This window comes from Saprolegnia diclina (assembly GCF_000281045.1).
Source record: "Saprolegnia diclina VS20 unplaced genomic scaffold supercont1.3, whole genome shotgun sequence".
Taxonomy (NCBI): Eukaryota; Oomycota; class Saprolegniomycetes; order Saprolegniales; family Saprolegniaceae; genus Saprolegnia; species Saprolegnia diclina.
In genome coordinates this window covers 758170-775842 of record NW_008246070.1, presented here as the reverse complement: position 1 = coordinate 775842, position 17673 = coordinate 758170, and the positions used below count along the sequence as shown (strand labels likewise).

Sequence of the window (17673 nt, the reverse complement as noted above, 5' to 3'; positions counted from 1 at the left end):
GAGCTCATGGAGAGCGACCAGAAGGGTCCGATCAACCTCGGCAACCCGCACGAGATCACCATCATGGAGCTTGCGACGACCATCATCCGTCTCGCGGGCTCGACGTCGACGCTTGTGTGCATGGCGTCGCCCAACGACGACCCAAAGCGCCGCAAGCCCGACATTGCATTGGCCAAGTATCCCAACTTGATGCTCTCATTTAGCTGTGCGAGACTCACGTATCTGCGTTGTAGAGAGCACCTCAAGTGGGAGCCGACGGTCGAACTCGAGGCGGGCTTGATGCAGACGATCGAGTATTTCCGCGGCTTGGACATGCGCTTCTACCGCAAGCCGACGCCCCACACTGCGCACCAGAGCAGCGAGATGGACCAGGCGCTGTAACTCTGCACAAGACAACAACTTGTGGTGCATTCAATGCATTGTCGTGGTTAGTGCAGACGCAAAGGGTGGCGGAAAGCGCGGGGAGTCTTTGAGCGTGGCCTGCACCGCCCTGGACAACGGGCACATCAGCGAGCGTGAGCACATGGGACAAGCATCATTGCGACGTCGCAGCCGAGTAGTTGTGCTCCGACTGCTCTTGCTTCTTGGCTTCCGCGGCCGCCGCTTCGCGCGCCTTTCGGAGCCCCATGACACCGTCGCCAGAGCCAATCTTGGCACCGCCAAACTTGACGATGATGACACTCATGTTGTCGCGGCTACAAGGACACGTGGAGCCACAACACATGCCACAGACGTGTACCTGCCAAGCTGGAGACAGTGGTCCAGCATCTCTTCGCAGATGAGTCCCATATTGGTCTCGCCCTTGAGCATCAAGCCACGAACAAAGTCGCACGCTTCTTCGTTCGTCATGACGTCCCAAATGCCATCGCAGGCCAAGATGAGAAACTCGTTCTCCTTGTTGCGCACTTCAATTTTGATATCCGGCTCGGCCGACACCTACATGACGCAGGTTGCATACTGCAAATCGCGTGCCTATTGCTCATACCTGCTGCTCTTCGGCCTTCAGGTCGCTGCGTTGCTTGTACACAAAGTCGCCCAAGGCACGCGACACCTAAGGAACCGACGTCATGAGCACAGGTAGATGGGTTGCGTGCAAGGAATGCTTCATACAGCAAGGTCACCGTTCACGCGGTTGTTGCGGACGGACCCGCCCGCGTTCTCAATGCGCCGCCTTTCCGTCTCGTTGTTGGGCTTGTGGTCGTACGACATGGGCACGACCGACCCGTCGGTCGCGAGCACACTGCGCGAGTCGCCCGAGTTGGCCACAATGATGTGCGAGTGCGTGACGAACGCTGCGATGGCTGTGCAGCCACTGTGGTCCTCGCCACTCGCAATCTGCTTCAACTGCCGGTGGTCGGCGTCGAGCTGGAGAAAGGTGCGGTCGAGCGCCTTGCCAATGTCCGCCGGGTCGGCTTCCTTGCCGTTGATGCTCTGCTTCTCGAGCACATCCGCCAACGACATGGCGCTGTGATCCGCAATGAGCTTGCCACCGTGGCCGTCAAACACGGCAAAGATCGAGCAGTTGTCAAACGCCGGGATCGTCGTGCGCGCAATGTGCGCGTCTTCCATGGTCGCTCGCCAGCCCTGCATGCAGCTCACTGCGTAGGCGAGGCCGTTGCCCATGCCCACATGCGTCTCCTTCTCCGTAATGGGGCTGCTCAGGAAGTTGCCCATGGCGTCGCTCGAAGGGTCTTCGTCTTCGACGGCAAGAGGGGATTTCGTTCCGAAAAATTGATCGCATGGAATTATATCCAATGCGAGCTCGATAAAATCTATCACGTTGACATACAAACAACAAGACGCTATTTTGTTTGATAAAATATTTAGCTGGAATAAAATGGAAGGCCTGGATATCCGGATATGGTCATCGTAGGGTCTTGGAGCAAGCGGCCAACAACCCTGCGCGAATCCCGTTGGCAGTTGAGCCTTCTCGACCTCTTGAGGCCAGCACTTGGTCTCACCTTCTTCATGGCATTGCCCAACATGCTCGCTGGTGGGGCTGGCCAGTGCTTGACCACCCCCAACACAGTGGTTACTCGTTACCTTCCGCAAGACCTTGCACTCGAGTGCAGAGTGCAGTGGAGAGAGTGCGTCCATCGCTTCTTGCCAGCAACGACGGACCGGCCAATCCTTTCTCAGTATCGTCTCAATTCGACCCAGTGTTCAAACAGAATCTGTATCGAATGTGAGAGGGAATCCAAATGAGTGGTGCATCGGCGCCTCGGCGTGTGAGGTCACTTTTGCTTTTCCACGATGGCTTACACGTTGTACGCGCCCCAGGCCGGCTCCCGCGCCTTCAAGATCTTGATCGCTGCCGAATACAACGGCGTCGACCTCAACGTCCCCGAGACGTTCGTCATGGGCGTCGACAACAAGACGCCCGAGTTCCTCGCGCTCAACCCGCTCGGCAAGGTCCCGGTCCTCGCGACCCCCGAAGGCCCGATCTACGAGTCGAACGCGATCGCTCGCTACGTCGCGCGCCTCCGCGCCGACACGGGCCTCACGGGCAAGACCTTCTACGAGTCGGGCCAGGTCGACCAGTGGGTGGACTTCGTCACGAACGAGATGGAGACGCCGCTCGGCGCCCTCCTGTACCCGATCTTCGGCTACGCCAAGTACAACCACGACGTGCACACGAAGGCCCTCGAGGACATCAAGAAGTCGCTCCACATCCTCGAGAACCACTTGCTCCTCCGCACGTACTTCGTCGGCGAGCAGGTCACGCTTGCTGATATCTGCGTCTTCGGTGCCTTGATCTACCCGTTCAAGTTCATCTTTGACAAGGACTTCCGCAAGCCGTTCTCGAACCTCTCGCGTTGGTTCTCGACGGTCGCCAACCAGCCCGAGTTCGCCGCCATTGTCGGTGACGTCCCGCTCTGCGACGTCGCCACGGTCGCCGAAGGCGCCCCGGTCAAGGAGGCCAAGAAGGCCGCCGCCCCGGCCAAGAAGGAGAAGAAGGCCGCCGCCCCCAAGGACGACGACGATGATGTCTTCGAGGCCCCCAAGGAGAAGAAGGTCGAGCACCCGCTCGCCATCCTCAACCGCGAGTCGCCGGCTTCGATGAAGCTCGATGACTGGAAGGTCTGCTACTCGAACACCAAGGACCTCTCGAAGGCCATGGAGTGGCTCTGGGCCAACGTGGACACGAAGGACTACTCGTTCTGGTTCATGAAGTACAACTACAACGAGGAGAACAAGAAGATGTTCATGACGTGCAACGCCGTCGGCGGCTTCATCCAGCGCTCGGATGCCATGCGCAAGTTCTCGTTCGGTGTCATGGACGTCCTCGGCGCCGAAGGTGGCCTCATCGAAATCGTCGGCTGCTGGATGTTCCGCGGCCAGACCGCTGAGCACATGATCGAAGCCAACCCGGATGCCGAGTACTACACGTGGACCAAGGTCGACACGCTCGACGACGCCGCCAAGGCCCGCATTGCCGCCTACTGGTGCAACGAAGACGACCTCGAGGGCAAGCCCATCGCCGACGGCAAGGTCTTCAAGTAAATCGTGTAATCCAATATGCGCCTTCGCTGTAGATGAGATCAATTAATTAATAGGGTTGCTGTAATATATCCTATGTCAACCCCAATGACCCCTCTTCACGCATCTCTCGCGTACGCGAGGACCACGAGCTTGCGCGTCCATTTGTCGCGGTGCAGTCGCGCTCTACGTGTGTCTGTAGCATTATCCAGCGCTGACGACGCACCGCTCGGCCTCGGCGCGTCGAGCTGCGTCCCGCGCCGCAGCGCGTCGCACTTTATCCTCGGCTTTCTTGCGCTTGAGCCACAGCCGATACGCCGCATCGACTTGCGCCGGCGCGTGCTGGGTCACCTTCTACACAAGGCAACACTTGCATTGGCCTGCAGCCATGGAGGTCTCGGTACGGAGTTCGTGGTCGGTGCCGGCGGCGGTCCAGCTGCCGTAGCTGGCTTCAGTCGCCGCGGATCGAACCGCGGCTTGAACGCGGGTGCAGCGTCTGTAGCACAAGGCGGTGGTCTCTTGGGCTTGGATTGAAGCCATTGTTGAAAGTTGGCTTCGATCTCGGCGGCGTCGGTTCGGGGTTTGTCGACCTCGGGCGCTGGCAACGCTTTGGCGCGTTGCTTGGCATGAAGCCACGAGGCAAATGCTGCATCCCGTTGAAGCTACCGCACTGGCGTCAGTCCTATGTGTACTACTATGCGCGACGCACGTGATCGAGAACGTCGGTGGTGACGTCGTGTCGGGGCGCCGCGCGCCGCTCTTCCCAGTGCCACGTCGACCGCATCTTGCCAAGGTCGTCGTCACTGCGGATAAAAACCACGTTCTAAAATTATCCGCTTTAATTGTCGTCGGCGTCGGCGACGGCGTACGCAGCGATGGCTTCGCGGACGACGTCTTTTGCGTGGGGCACGTTGCGCCGCATGACGCCGAGGGCGTCCATGCGCAACGGCGCGGCGACGCGCGCCTTGCCTTCGTCCACGAGGATGCGCAGGCCAAAGAGAAGAGCGTGCGCCTCGCATTTGGAGTCGCAGACGAGCACGACCTCCTTCTCGAGCGTGCTCAAGACGACGCCGTACTCGAGCGTCTACAAGCTCTTGACGTCATTATGCATGGAATGGGAGAATGACCTGCTTCACATGCAGTCCGAGGCGCGACTTAAGCAGAATCGGCGATTCGAGCGTGAGGCTGCTGCATGCGGCGAGGATCAACGTCTTGCGCGTAGGCTTGGCAGGGTACGTCCACTGCAGCTGGGCCCCGGTGCGGTCGACGCTAAAGAACTTGAGTTTGGGCGTGTGCTTGTAGCGCGAGCTGAGCTATGGGATGCAGCACCGTAGCACGACGAAGGAATGAGGTGTTCAAACCTTCTTGATGGACACGCCGCTCTGCATGGTGTGGACAAAGTGAATGAAGCGCGTGTGGTCGTCCTCGACCATGCCGATCTCGGCCAGCGTAAAGTAGTCAGCGGCCGCCACGGGGGTCGTGCCCGTCTCGACCTAGATCGATCATGGTCTCAAATTGCCAGCAAACGGGGATGACCTTGACAGGCCGCTCGTGGTTTTGGAGCAAGCGTTCGCGGTACTGGCGGTACGCGCGCTGGATGACGTGCGCGGCGCGGTGCCGGACCTGGACTTGCTTCATCTCGACGAGAAGCTTGATATGCCGGGTCCTACATCATTGCATGTAGCATCCTCATAGTACGCAAGCAGCAAAGAACGCACTTGCGTTCCGTGGCTTGGAGCTGGCAGAAGGTCTCGAGCGTCCGCTCAGCCTCGGGGTGCTGCAGGCCCAGCGAGAGGCGCCGGCGGTGGGCCCGAGTGCGCGCAAGGAAGCCCCGCGCAAGCGCCTGTAGCTTGAGGCAGGCCATCTCCGCGCTCAGCACGGGCGGACTGTAGATGTCCTTGGTGCTGCGCGAGATCTCGGGGCCGCCACGGTAGATCTTGTGAAAGAACTTCCACGCTACGCCAGCGCTCTTTTGAGCCAAATCCATGAAGAGGATGCGCCCACCTGCAGCACTCAGGCAGCGGTATTGACGGGGCATGTGCAAATTCTTGCGCGGTGTCATGTGCTCGGTCAAGAGATTCCCGTTGGAGATGGACCCGGGCGGCGCGGTCTCGTGGTTGCCCAGCACGAACTTGCGCCAGCGCTGCATCCACTCGGCGTCAATCATAAAGACGATCGAGCCTGCAACGCGTGAGCATATACATGGTCAATACACCACCTGAGATCACAGATCACCTTCCAAGACGGGGCACATGCGGTTCAGGCACTCGGCCGAGAAGCCTTCCTCCTCGGCGCGGACGCGGCCAAAGTCGACTTCAAGGAACGCCATGATGTCGGTGGAGAAGAGCCCGCGGGTCACGAGCAGCTGGATGATGCGTGAGAGGTATATGATAAGATCTCGTGCGCGGTCCGCGGGCATGGCTAGCTTGTACTTCCACGTCTGGATCGGAAGCTACATGCAGACAAGCCAATTCGACCTTGCGTGTCATCGCAATGAGGAAACCCACTGTCGGGATCACGGGCAGCTTGTGCATGAGCGCTTCGTGGAGCCGCTTGAACTCTGAGTAGCGCCGCCGCACGACGTGCTTTCGCATGCAGTAGTGCACGTTGATGACGTAGTTGACGTACGGCAGCTGCCACGGGCTCTGCGCGCGCTCCATACAGGCCATCGACACATCGAGCATGGCGCAGGCGCGAATGCTGCGGCTCGGGTGCTCGGCCGGGTCGTCGACCGAAGCGTCCATTGAGTGCAGGAGCGGCAAGATGTCGCTGGCGCGGTACGTCTTGCGCGCCAGCGGGATCGAGTGGAGGAACCGGTACGCAATCGCCTTCTTGAAAAAGTCATTGTCGAGCTCTATCCCGAGCGACCGCTTGAGGCTGATCTCGCGATAGACCTGCACGATGCGCTCGATGGGCGAGCCCGCGGCGAGGCCCAGCTCGTCCCACGCGTTGGCGGCGATCTCGCGCACGTCGGCCCCGTCCGCTGCGCCCATGCGGTGCGACTTCAACTCCCCCAAAGATCGGGCGGGTCGTATCCGGATGACCAGATTCTTCCGGATTGGCGGCCCGGGACGCCGCCAGCCGCGGCGATTTTATAACTTGGTGTTTGTATACAATTCTTTGGGGATGCGACCCAAGTTGAAGTTGGGACCGGCGAAAGATCGCGGAATCAGGCTTTCCGGGATTTGACCGGGAATTTGGCAAGATTTCCCCCGTTTCACTCATAACCGCATATTGCTTGTCGAGCACACACGTGGCATGGCGTCGCTCAAGAAGGTCTCGACGCTCGGGAAGCGCAAGAAGTCCATCGACGGTAACCACATGCGCGATGCGGTGGAAGGTTGACGCGTGGTATGTGTAGCCGAAGACGTCCGCAAGATTGAAGACAAGGACCTCTTTGACCCAAAGAGCGTCTACGTGTCACTGACGTCGCATGCCGAGACGTTTGGCGTCGAGCCCGTGCGCATCATGGTACGAGCATATCAAGTAGAGAGAGGCTCAAGCCCAAATGACAGTGGGGCCACGAGAGCCCGGATGCCCGCGGTCCCGTCATCGGGACGCACCGCCACGACAAGTACCGAAACGCGATCGGTGCTCATGGTGGCTCGTACTGTGTCTACCGTGGCCTGGCGGTACGACGTGTTGAAGAGCCTATCGGTGGATCATGCAAACGACTAGGTTGCCGCGGGGGCCATGGATGCTACGTCCACGCCGGACCTCTCCAAGACAACGCCGGCAGCCAAGATTGGTCCTTTCCCATCGTGGGGCGACCCCGAGAAGGTACTCTTGTCGCCTTGGAAGCGCGGAACTCAATCTATCGAGCCAGATTGTCACAATGGATCCGTTTGGTCACTGCGTCTTGGAGGCCTTCCCGGAGCACTTTGAGAAGGGCTATGACATTCGCCCGACGATTGCCGGTAAGACCATCCTGCAGTGCGGATGGGATCCTGAGCTTGCGTTGCAGTCACGAAAGCGCACATGGATCTGCAAGAAATCCACGATGCTGTCCAGAAGGGCCGCTTGAAGCCCGACGGGAAGGTCCTCAAGGACACCTGCCAGCTCGTCATCACGAAGGCAGCGATCGACCCGGTGTGGTACTTGCCCGGCGTCGCCAAGCGCTTCAACACGACCGAGTCGAACCTGCGCCAAATGATCTTCCAGGAGACAAATGGCATGTACCCGGAGCTCGTGACGCGCAACGACCTCAAAATCTTCTTGCCGCCGATCGGTGGTCTCACCATCTACATTTTTGGCGACGTCAAGGCGATCGCGGACCCGACCAAGAAGCTCGCGGTGCGCGTGCACGACGAGTGCAACGGCTCGGACGTCTTTGGCTCGGACATTTGCACATGCCGCCCGTACTTGACGCACGCCATTGAGGTCTGTGTCGAGACGGCGCAGCAGGGCGGGTAGGCTATTACTCTACCATGCACGCGGACGAGACATCTCATGAACGATGTTAGCGCCGGCGTCATCATTTACTTTCGCAAGGAGGGCCGCGCGCTCGGCGAAGTGACCAAGTACTTGGTGTACAACCTGCGCAAGCGCCAAGAAGGCGGCGACAGTGCGGCCGAGTACTTCAACTGCACGCAGGCCGTCGCCGGCATCCAAGACGTTCGCTTCCAAGCGCTCATGCCCGATGCGCTGCACTGGCTCGGCATCACCAAGATCGACAAGTTTGTCTCGATGAGCGACATGAAGTACGACGCCATCGTCAACTCGGTAGGATTTGCCGTGTGGAATTACGCCTGGGATCTGATGATCATTAGGGCATTGAGATCGTCGAGCGCATTCCGATCCCAGAGGAGCTTGTGCCCAAGGACGCGCAAGTCGAGATTACGGCCAAGGTCTTTGCTGGCTACAACGGCGGCAAGGTCTTCAAGAAGCTCGACAAGGACGAACTCAAGCAGGTCAAGGGCCGCGGCGACGACGACTACGAAGTCGATGCGGCCGAGTAAGAAGCACCTACGATGGCGGGTGCCGTTTGCGACCTCCCGCACGACTTAGTCGTCCTTCCGACCTATTAACCCCTCCGCAATGCAAGCATGGCACCCTCTCGCTTACCATCGAAGTCGGTGTAGGTAGAGACAGGGATACATGAGATTTGGCGGGTTAGACATTGATGGCGTCGACGTCGTCCATCATCAAGGCTTCCTTCTGGCTCGCCAAGATCGGGTCGATGCACTCGGTGACAAACTCGGTGACCTGCTCAGGCGACCGGCCGACAAAGAGCTTCGGGTCCAAGAGCGAGTCGAGGTCCTTGTGCACGGACGCGAAGCGAGCGTCTTTGGCGATGCGCTCGAGCAAGTCGTTGGCGGCACCTTCCTCCTTGACGCGGCGGCCGGCGGCCATCGAGTGCTCGCGAATGGCTTCGTGGAGGTCCTGGCGATCGCCGCCGGCCTTGACGCAGGCCATGAGGATGTTCTCCGTGGCCATGAACGGCAGCTCGGCCTTAATGTGCGCGGCGATGACATTGGGCCACACCTGGAGGCCGTCCGAGACGTTGGCGATCAGGTTGAGGATGACGTCCGTGGCCAAGAAGGCTTCCGGGAGGACGATGCGGCTACACGGCAGAGTCACATGAGCATTCCATTCGATATAGAGATAGGAAAGCGTACCGGTTGGCCGAGTCGTCAAGCGTGCGCTCAAACCACTGCGACGCGTGCGTGTGGCCGGCGTTGTCGGTGAGCGACATGACGTAGCGCGCGAGCGAGCAGACGCGCTCCGAGCGCATCGGGTTGCGCTTGTATGCCATCGCGGACGAGCCAATCTGGTTCTTCTCGAAGGGTTCCTCGATCTCCTTCATGTTGGCGAGGAGGCGGATGTCGCCGGCCATCTTGTACGCCGACTGCGCAATGCCCGAGAGGATCGAGAGCACGAAAAAGTCGATCTTGCGCGTGTACGTCTGGCCCGAGACAGGGATGACGTGCTCAAAGCCCATCTGCTCGGCCACGAGGCGGTTGAGCTGCTTGACCTTTTCGTGGTCGCCGTTGAAGAGCTCGAGGAAGCTCGCCTGCGTGCCCGTCGTGCCCTTGACACCGCGGAGCGGCAGCGTCTTGATCTGGTTCTCGAGGCGCTCATAGTCGAGGAGGAAGTCCTGGAGCCAAAGCGTCGCGCGCTTCCCGACCGTCACGAGCTGCGCGGGCTGGAAGTGGGTAAAGCCCATGGTCGGCATGTCCTTGTACTGGACGGCAAAGTCGCGGAGGACCTTCATGACCTTAAGCAGCTTGCGCTGGATAAGCTCGAGGCCCTGCTTGAGCTGGATGATATCGGCGTTGTCGCCGACGTAGCACGAGGTCGCGCCGAGGTGGATGATGGGCATGGCCTCCGGGGCGGCCTTGCCAAAGGCGTGGACGTGCGCCATGACGTCGTGGCGGAACTTCTTCTCCATCTCGTCCGCGTACGCGTAGTCGATGTCGTAGATGGCCTTCTCCATCGCGCGGAGCTGCTCGTCCGTGATGGCGATGCCGAGCTTCTTCTCCGAGCGCGCGAGCGCCAGCCACAGCTTGCGCCACGTCGAGAACTTGGTGTGGGGCGACCACACGAGGCTCATCTCCTTCGTGGCGTAGCGGGACACGAGCGGGTGCTCGTAGCGGGTCTTGTCGTCGGTCATTTTGCAAAATGCAGAAGGTTTCCTGAAAAAAAGATCGTTTACGAACCATTGGGATGTGCCCCGCGAGGACCAGTGGTGCCAAACCATGCTAATGAAGGAGCCAATCACACGCGAGGGATGGGCAACATTTCAGCCAATCACGCGTGCGATGACACGACAACCTGCCACGACACATCGCGCTAAGCTTGTGTCAGATCTTGGTCGGAAGGAGTGAGACGCGAGGTGCGTGGGCCCAGCGCAGCCCTGCACGCTCGCCATACGCGCTGGCATGAGCCGAGCCGAATGCAGACCGACGGTAAGCTCGCCTCGGCCACGTCGCGGTTCCCCACGGGACCAACGTGTCGGTCGAGTAGGCATCGAATACGTGCATCAGACGCTGTTCTGGCGCGGTGATCGTCCCTTGCCGCACGCCGCCGGCTATGAATACGCCGCAAACCGCATTCGCAAGGCATGCTAGATCTCCCTGTCCAATGTCGCCCACCTGATCGATGGGTTTTTGCCTCCTGATGGATCTGTACCGCTGTCTGCTGCGTTAAGATCCAAGATGCGCTCAGCCAGCTCGTGGCTTTTGCTTCACCACACCTTGTCCGTCGGTGGCGGGTTGGCAGCGCTTGCCGAGCAGCCACCTCGTCGCAGCCCGAATGCCTACCACGATGTGCACGCTACCTCGAGCATTCACACTCCAACTTCCATCGCACCAAGAGTTTGGTACAAGCATTAAGCTGCGGAGAAGATTCGTGTAAAATCATATTTTTCCAAATCCATCTCCGAGACAAGATGCGATCCTTTTTATCCGGACACTACGTGGCACCCACACTCGCCACGTGACGATTCTTTGACGTCATTGCCACCCAAGATGAAGGGTCACGATGCTGAGAGGCTCTTGAGTGATGCGCGCGAAGGACAGATCTTCAGCGCCGCTCGATGCAAGCAGGCTACTGGTGTATGGAGCGTGAACGAAGGGGGTACTAGTATATGGGTTGCATCTTCGGCAAGAGTCGCTTTCTGATGACGCCTGTCATCGAATCTGGGCAGGACACGAACGAATCCACGAACCGAGGTCTATACACGACGTCTGAATGGACTTTGCGACGACAACGGCCTTGTTCAGAGCAATCCCCGAATGAATACACTGTACGGTTCGCAGTAATAATGTCTACTCGACTTCGCAGACTATTCCAAGCATGCGTTGGTTGTATACATACAAATATATGGGAACCGCAGCGAGAACCGTGCCGAGACGATATCCTCCGTGCACCATCCCCGTCCCTTTGCGAAGCGAGGGACTTGGGCTCGGGGCTTCCAGCGGCCGCGCGAACGATGGTCCACCTAAGATCGACCGAATTCTTGCTCGTTGAGATAACGCCTTGGTGTATGTTGCGCGTAGTGTGTCTCTGCACTGTCAGGAGTCATCGTTGGGTTGCGCCTCGCCGACGAAAAATGAATCCACTAGCCACGAAACATCTGGTTCGATGCGTTTATCTATTTGTTCAAATAAAACGCGAGAATCTCAAATCTCAATACAAAGCGCAGGTCATTTATCCCGACCGATCCTGCGCTGCACTTTGTTCCAGATTTGACATTGCACTTTTCGAAACCCGCGATGCTCAACTTTCGCGGCGACGTCTTAAGCCGGTCCCTCCCGCTGCCCTTCACGCTGCCATCGAGCCAGCCTGCGCCACGCAGCCCCCGCGCCGTCTGGCCACTTCGCAAATGTGCCCGTGCGCTCTACCTCATCGTTGCGATCCTCGGCGTACTCCTTCTCGCTACGCGAGAAGCCCGCGAGCCGGCACCATCGAAAGGCGTCCAGCGGCAATATCTCCAAGGACGCAAGATCTTGATCGCAGCCAACTACTTCAACAACATGGACTTGCTCGACGCTCACTGCGACGAGGTATACAAGGACAACGGATTAACCCATGGCTAACAACGTGGGAGTTTAGATGGCACTGCTGCTTGACGCGCTCGTTCTTGCGGGCGCCACGCCGTACGTGTCCGTGTACGAGAACGGCTCCAAGGACGAGACCCCGGCGTTTCTTCGCGAGTGGCAGCGGCGGCTGGACGAGCGGGGCATCGCCAACACGATCAACATCGACGACGCGCCGTCCTGGAGCACGGTCTTTGAGGAGAGGAAGAAGAATGGCACTGTCAAGGGCGAGGACGAAATGGCGATTCGCATCGGGTACGCATCACCTACCATTAAGATCGTAGTTGCTCAACGATCAATGGTGTAGGGCCATGGCCGACATCCGCAACAAGGCGCTCGCACCGCTCGATGCGTCATTCGACGACGTCCTCTTCTTCAACGACGTCATCTTCCTCGCCGACGACATTCTGCGTCTCCTGCTCACCGGTCGCATGGAGTACGACGTCGTGTGCAGCATGGACTTTAACCGCATCACGTTCTACGATACGTGGGTCGCGCGCGACGTCAACGCCGAGCGCATGGCGTCGCTCTACCCGTTCTCGGCCGACATTGTGACACAGGGACTCATTGCGCACGGCCGGCCGTTCCCAGTCTCGAGCTGCTGGAACGGCGTCGTGGCCATGAAGGCCGCGCCGTTTCTTAAGCATAAGATCCAGTTTCGCACGTGGCAGGCACAAGAGCCGCGGCTCCTCGGGCGACCAAGCGCGCTCCAGGGTGTTGTCTACAACGACTCGTGTCCCGCGTCCGAGTGCCTCCTGGTCTTCGAAGACCTCAGCCGGTTTGGCTACAACCGGTTTTACATGCACCCGACCGTGCACGTGACGTATTCGAGCGTTGACTGGGTGCTGCATCGGACGCTTGGCGGTGCGCTCAACCTCATCGCGTCTTGGACGCTCACGTTGCAGCCGCACGGCCGCGTGCCACCGGGGCACCGCATCCCGCAGTGCGGCTTGGCTCGCGAGGTCACGCTGCAGTCGTGGGTCATTCCCGCCACTCTGTGCCTCAAGGTCATTGTTGCGTGGCGTGTCCTGCGCTGGGTGCGCCCCGGCAAGCTCGCGGTCGAGTGAGCGTATGTCAATGTAAGCTCAGTGTACTCAGTGTATTTAGCCAACCTATAAAACTTCTCCAACATAGACTCATTTTGTGGACTCGTTTCTCGACTAGCACAGCCAAGTGGAAATAAGAAATTAGTTTCTTTGCTCGCGTAAACCCATACTAGAACTCGCGTTCGAGTTGGAGGCTTTTGGCCAAAGGAGGCCTAGGACGGTTGGCACACTGCACAAGTGCCCGTGAGGTAACTCGAAAGTTGTCGTGGAGGACGTTTTATCTCGGGCTCGGCAGCACCTGAACAATCGGAAGCAGGGTCCTATAACCGCCGTCCCCGACTTGGTCTACGACTACACAAGAACTGTCACCGACAGCCAGCACCAGACAAAACAGTACACACGTCGTTGTGATGGTTCATACCGAGTGTTCCCGTGTTCCCGATAAATTGACCAGCGACTACGTCTTGGCCTTCACTGGCAGATCAAATCGAGCAGAAGAGCCGCCGATGAGCAGTACCAACAGTACAAACAACCGGTCTTTCCACGGCAGTCTCAAGCCCTCGAGCCGACACGCGCGGTAGCGTCGACATTTCAGCAAGTAGCAATGACGTGTTAAGAGTTCGACTTGGTCTCGGCTGCCAAGGGTGCGCTATGACGACAAATACTTAACGCGGAGGCCGTCCGTGATGTCGAGAGGGGACGCCCGACGTGTGCTAAAGTCGCAGACGATCGTGTCGAGGCTGTTTGAACGTGCGTCTGGCTCGAGCATCGGGAGCGACTGCCGGTCTGAGGCGTGTTGACGCCGGAAGACGGCGACGGCGGCCACCATGGCGCAGTAGACGACGACGACGCCGACGGTAAACCAAATACCGATGTGCGTCTCGTCGACGCTCGAAGTGGAGGGCTGCTCGATTGCCGACGCGGTTTGCGCCGCCGCGCTGCCGCTCAAGGGGACCATGGATGCGAGTGTTTTTGTGCCCGTCCTACTCTGTCCCTCGTGACCAACGGCGACGGCCCATGATCGACACCTCCTGACTTGGTGTCGAGTGCCTGCAGTAGGCATCTAGTTTAGCGGGCGGTAGAAGTTTGCAGAGAGCTGCCGCCAAATGCTATGGCCGAATGATGATGGCGTGCCTGGCACCTGGGCGGCGTCACAGGCAACGCCACGTGAGCAAACCGTGTCGGCGTGCGTGTCGCGTCTCACTTGAGGCCAGAGGGAGCATGTTGGTCGACCATGTGTGGTGTATCTTTATCTCTCTGCCTTGTGCAGTGACTTGGTCGCTTGAACGCGGTGGCGCTGTAGTCTCTGGTCGATCGTATTTTGTCCGCTGGATATCATGAGCGATGCGAAGTAGTGGACGACATCGACCATGGTGCAGCGACGAAGGACTGCGTGTAGCCGCGTCGAGGGCGATGCCCATCACACTCGGATCCTGTGACGATACGTGCCAGAAGGCGCGCTGGATCCCGCGCGTTCTTCTCCAGGTGCAAGTCATTCCGCAATTGACCACCAATGCCGCACAAGAGCCTCGGCCTACTGCTGCTCGGGTCTGCTGTGGCGCAGGCTCGCCTCTCATACAACGGCAGCTCGTCCGGCAGCGCTGCTAACACAACAGCCACGTCTGACGGCTACACCCTCTACGGCGCGTGGTTCACCGCCGGAATCGTCGTCGTGTACATGGGGATGGTTGCATCCTTCATCCAGAGGTCGGCGCCCGACCACGACGTCACAGTGCGCGTTGGCCTCGACTCCAACTTTGTCAGCGTCCCCGTCCTTGAAGCCAAGTCATAGCAAAGAAGGACACATAGATCATATTTAAGTCGAGTTATAGCACTGGTGCTCAAGTTGGTCCCCTCATCAGTCTAACAACATAGTTTCTTCATGTTGATTGTTGTTGTCTCAGAGTAATCCGATAGAGTCAATCACTGGGGAATATAAGGAACACGAAATTTCGATCCTATTCTACACCTGCTATTAATACCTGCTCTAGTCGCTCGTCAGTTGGTCCCTCATCAGTCTAACAACATAGTTTCTTCATGTTGATTGTTGTTGTCTCAGAGTAATCCGATAGAGTCAATCACCGGGACGTGCTTCCTACGTTCGCAGCTAATTCGAAAGTGACTGTCAGAGGGCGACGAAGGCTTGCGAAGTTCCCGTATCCGGAACCCTACCTTCATACGGATAACGACCTTGGTATCTGCTTTTTCTACATGGTATCCGGAACCCTAGCCTCAGCTTGGAGTCTTGGTTGAAGAAGGAGCGTCGGGCGTGCTTCCCTCGGCCCCCTTATTCCTATTGCACAAGGACAATTTTGTCGGTTCATTATAAATCATATATTCGCATCGAGCTATGGCGAATCGTCGACTACAACGACGGCTTGACCTTGCTACGCAAATGAAACACGAGCATCATGGCCGTCGGGCGGGTGGACGGGTCCTTGTCGACACAGAGTGCAATCAATTCGCGCAGTGGCTGCGTCGACGAGCTCGAGAGCTCGGGGCGGAGACCGTCCTTGACAATGCGCTGGAGCAAATTGCTCTGCGTCGTCTCGCTGCGGCGGCCGCGGGATGACCGCCCTTCCGAGTACGGCAGCGCGCACGTGTCCAGCTCGCAGAGGAGGATGCCAAAGGCATAAATGTCGGCGGCCAGCGACGCCGCATGACCCGTGAGCACTTCGGGTGCAGTCCACTCCAGGTTGGTCATCGTCGCTCCGTTCGAGTCGGGAAGGAGCGGCGTCGGGTGCAGCGCCGCCGAGTTGACCTTGGCGGAGAGCGGCGGCCCCGGCACCAGAAACACGTCGCGCGACGTCAAGCCGGCGTGGGCCGTCGGCTCCTCAAGCGTGTGCAGGTATACGAGCGCCTTGGCAATGTCCATCGCGATCGCGAGCTTTTCGTTCTTCCACGTCCACGCTGGCGACGCCGGTTGCCGTGCCTTCTTGCCGCCGCTCGAGGTCGCACCCAACTGGGCGTCGAGAGCATCCCGCAGGCTGCCGTGCGGCATAAATTCCGTCACGATGCAGAGGTTCTCGAGAAGATCCCAGCCGACGCCGACGACAGCCGTCATTTGCGGGTGGTTGATGCCCGCCATGATGCGCACGGCGTCGGTGAAGACGACGAGATTCTCGCTTGGCCGCCGCGCGTCCGAGGCGAGTCGCTTGATTGTGACACGCGTTTGGTCAAAGAAGCCAACGAGCACGTCGTAGCCGTCGGCGCTGGCGAGGCGGCGCTCAAAGTGAACGCTCGTGTAGTCGAGTCGCTTGAGGCTGATGGCCGAGTCCACTTGAAAGAGCGCAAGGTCCGGGAAGGCTTCACCGAGGCGCTGGTTGGCGGCATCGACTTCTTGCAGCGAGAGATGGACGTCGTCGACCTCAAGGTACGCGTCCTTGGGAGCCTTGTGCTGCCGCCGCCGCCGGCAGAAAAACACAAGCAAAAGAAGGACGGCGACAACGCCGATAGCAATGCCAATGATGGCACCGGTCGAGATGGATGACGAGGCGGCTGGGGGCGCAAGCGTGACGGGGGCGGGCGCCGTTGTTGCCGTCGACTGGAGCGTTTGCAGCCATGCTGTGAGCTCGGGCGGGGGTTGTGGTCGCTCGTACAAGGCAGCGTTGGCCGCCGTGTACAGCGCGCACGGCACGGTGCTGGACATGACCGCGAGGGACCCGCAGAGGTCGTTGTCCGCGTTGAGGTGGATCGAGTAGGGCATGCCCTCGGCCGTGTTGGCCGTGAGCGTAATGTTGGATTTCAGCGACCCGCCATCGGTCCAGCCCCAGAGCACACCGCTCGGGGCGATCGGTATCGTCGCCGACGACGGAATCCCAGAGGTCGGGTCGACCGCGCACTTGAGCATCGACACCATCACGGGGCAGGTGCGCGTGACGACCTTGTTCTGTCCGCACGGCGAGTCGGGGTTGCAGCTATTGCTCAGGTCGGCAAACGCAATCTGGATGCGCTCCATGGTGGGCGCGCTCGCCTTCCTTGTGTACACCTTGTAGTAGGACGCCCCGGCGCGGACGTAGCCGAGCGCCCAGAGCACCGCGTTCTTGGCCGTCAGCGGCAGCGAGGCCCAAGTGAGGTCCTGCGTCGCCAGCAGCTGGACGACGTCGTCGGGCGGCGCGATCGTCGGCGCGTACGTAGCTACCTGCGGCGCCTGGTTGCGCAGCGTTGCCACGACATTGAGGCTCGAGCTCATGGCCGAATCCCGTCTGGTCGCTCCGGCGGTCGCTTCTTTATCTCTGGTGATTGGTTGAAAACCATCGAAAAATACATCTGATTGGTGCTCACGCCACATACTTGTTATCGCGGTGCATGTCGCAACTGGCCTCGATCCATCAACCGCGCCACGCTGCCAGCCCCTTTACCAAAGTAGCAGCGACCGCTCGCCACCTTCAAGAGCCGTGCGCAGCTCCTTGGACGAGATACAAACCTCGGGGACGAGGCTGCTGGTGCACAGGCTGACGTGCGCGACGTAGTAATGTTCTGGTCAGCAGCCCATCATTGCACTTTGCTCTGCCAGTTGTCGGAACAGGTCATCATCCTCATCCGCAGCAGCTTGGTGGTTGGGCGGCGCACGCTTCCAGCATTCGGTGCTTGCAGTGTATTCCTCC

At 59.3% G+C, this 17673-nt stretch overlaps 11 protein-coding genes across 12 annotated transcripts; 5 read left to right on the top strand and 6 right to left on the bottom strand.

The window, feature by feature from the left end:
- Window positions 1-2: 2 nt before the first annotated feature.
- SDRG_01425 (dTDP-glucose 4,6-dehydratase) lies at window positions 3-397 on the top strand. The gene is made up of 2 exons (XM_008606950.1): window positions 3-176; window positions 234-397. Exons 1-2 carry the CDS (start codon window positions 7-9, stop codon window positions 379-381), a joined length of 318 nt encoding a protein of 105 aa, XP_008605172.1. The 5' UTR covers window positions 3-6; the 3' UTR covers window positions 382-397.
- Window positions 398-400: 3 nt separating this feature from the next.
- SDRG_01424 (hypothetical protein) lies at window positions 401-1730 on the bottom strand. Its single transcript, XM_008606949.1, has 4 exons — window positions 1111-1730; window positions 986-1051; window positions 740-936; window positions 401-695 (listed from the first exon to the last, which is right to left on the bottom strand). The coding sequence occupies exons 1-4, from the start codon at window positions 1672-1674 to the stop codon at window positions 536-538; spliced, it is 987 nt and encodes a 328-aa protein (XP_008605171.1). The 5' UTR covers window positions 1675-1730; the 3' UTR covers window positions 401-535.
- Window positions 1731-1876: 146 nt separating this feature from the next.
- On the top strand, window positions 1877-3589 carry SDRG_01423 (hypothetical protein). The gene has a single exon (XM_008606948.1). It carries the CDS (start codon window positions 2254-2256, stop codon window positions 3502-3504), a length of 1251 nt encoding a protein of 416 aa, XP_008605170.1. The 5' UTR covers window positions 1877-2253; the 3' UTR covers window positions 3505-3589.
- Window positions 3590-3599: 10 nt separating this feature from the next.
- On the bottom strand, window positions 3600-4264 carry SDRG_01422 (hypothetical protein; the record flags this gene model as incomplete). The annotated part of the gene is made up of 4 exons (XM_008606947.1): window positions 3600-3666; window positions 3707-3834; window positions 3885-4142; window positions 4190-4264. 4 exons carry the CDS (start codon window positions 4262-4264, stop codon window positions 3600-3602), a joined length of 528 nt encoding a protein of 175 aa, XP_008605169.1.
- A 54-nt stretch (window positions 4265-4318) lies between these two features.
- SDRG_01421 (hypothetical protein) lies at window positions 4319-6473 on the bottom strand (the record flags this gene model as incomplete). The annotated part of the gene is made up of 8 exons (XM_008606946.1): window positions 4319-4564; window positions 4608-4793; window positions 4842-4973; window positions 5017-5146; window positions 5199-5436; window positions 5485-5661; window positions 5716-5932; window positions 5988-6473. The coding sequence occupies 8 exons, from the start codon at window positions 6471-6473 to the stop codon at window positions 4319-4321; spliced, it is 1812 nt and encodes a 603-aa protein (XP_008605168.1).
- A 217-nt stretch (window positions 6474-6690) lies between these two features.
- SDRG_01420 (GTP cyclohydrolase II) lies at window positions 6691-8546 on the top strand. The gene is made up of 8 exons (XM_008606945.1): window positions 6691-6793; window positions 6842-6951; window positions 6996-7112; window positions 7159-7260; window positions 7307-7397; window positions 7445-7889; window positions 7944-8202; window positions 8250-8546. The coding sequence occupies exons 1-8, from the start codon at window positions 6739-6741 to the stop codon at window positions 8436-8438; spliced, it is 1368 nt and encodes a 455-aa protein (XP_008605167.1). The 5' UTR covers window positions 6691-6738; the 3' UTR covers window positions 8439-8546.
- Window positions 8452-10226, bottom strand: SDRG_01419 (the record flags this gene model as incomplete). Of its 2 annotated transcripts, XM_008606943.1 has the most annotated exons (3): window positions 9099-10226; window positions 8545-9043; window positions 8452-8500 (listed from the first exon to the last, which is right to left on the bottom strand). In XM_008606943.1, exons 1-2 carry the CDS (start codon window positions 10178-10180, stop codon window positions 8593-8595), a joined length of 1533 nt encoding a protein of 510 aa, XP_008605165.1. In that variant the 5' UTR covers window positions 10181-10226. The 2 variants fall into 2 exon arrangements, with proteins under 2 accessions (XP_008605165.1, XP_008605166.1); XM_008606944.1 differs by lacking the exon at window positions 8452-8500 and having other exon boundaries at window positions 8593-9043; window positions 9099-10180.
- A 1394-nt stretch (window positions 10227-11620) lies between these two features.
- On the top strand, window positions 11621-13172 carry SDRG_01418 (hypothetical protein). The gene is made up of 3 exons (XM_008606942.1): window positions 11621-11987; window positions 12037-12275; window positions 12328-13172. Exons 1-3 carry the CDS (start codon window positions 11697-11699, stop codon window positions 13085-13087), a joined length of 1290 nt encoding a protein of 429 aa, XP_008605164.1. The 5' UTR covers window positions 11621-11696; the 3' UTR covers window positions 13088-13172.
- Window positions 13173-13194: 22 nt separating this feature from the next.
- SDRG_01417 (hypothetical protein) lies at window positions 13195-14160 on the bottom strand. Its single transcript, XM_008606941.1, has 2 exons — window positions 13468-14160; window positions 13195-13417 (listed from the first exon to the last, which is right to left on the bottom strand). Exon 1 carries the CDS (start codon window positions 14127-14129, stop codon window positions 13716-13718), a length of 414 nt encoding a protein of 137 aa, XP_008605163.1. The 5' UTR covers window positions 14130-14160; the 3' UTR covers window positions 13195-13417; window positions 13468-13715.
- A 304-nt stretch (window positions 14161-14464) lies between these two features.
- SDRG_01416 (hypothetical protein) lies at window positions 14465-14934 on the top strand. Its single transcript, XM_008606940.1, has one exon. It carries the CDS (start codon window positions 14580-14582, stop codon window positions 14856-14858), a length of 279 nt encoding a protein of 92 aa, XP_008605162.1. The 5' UTR covers window positions 14465-14579; the 3' UTR covers window positions 14859-14934.
- Window positions 14935-15360: 426 nt separating this feature from the next.
- SDRG_01415 (TKL protein kinase) lies at window positions 15361-17315 on the bottom strand. The gene has a single exon (XM_008606939.1). It carries the CDS (start codon window positions 17256-17258, stop codon window positions 15432-15434), a length of 1827 nt encoding a protein of 608 aa, XP_008605161.1. The 5' UTR covers window positions 17259-17315; the 3' UTR covers window positions 15361-15431.
- Between the last annotated feature and the right edge of the window lie 358 nt (window positions 17316-17673).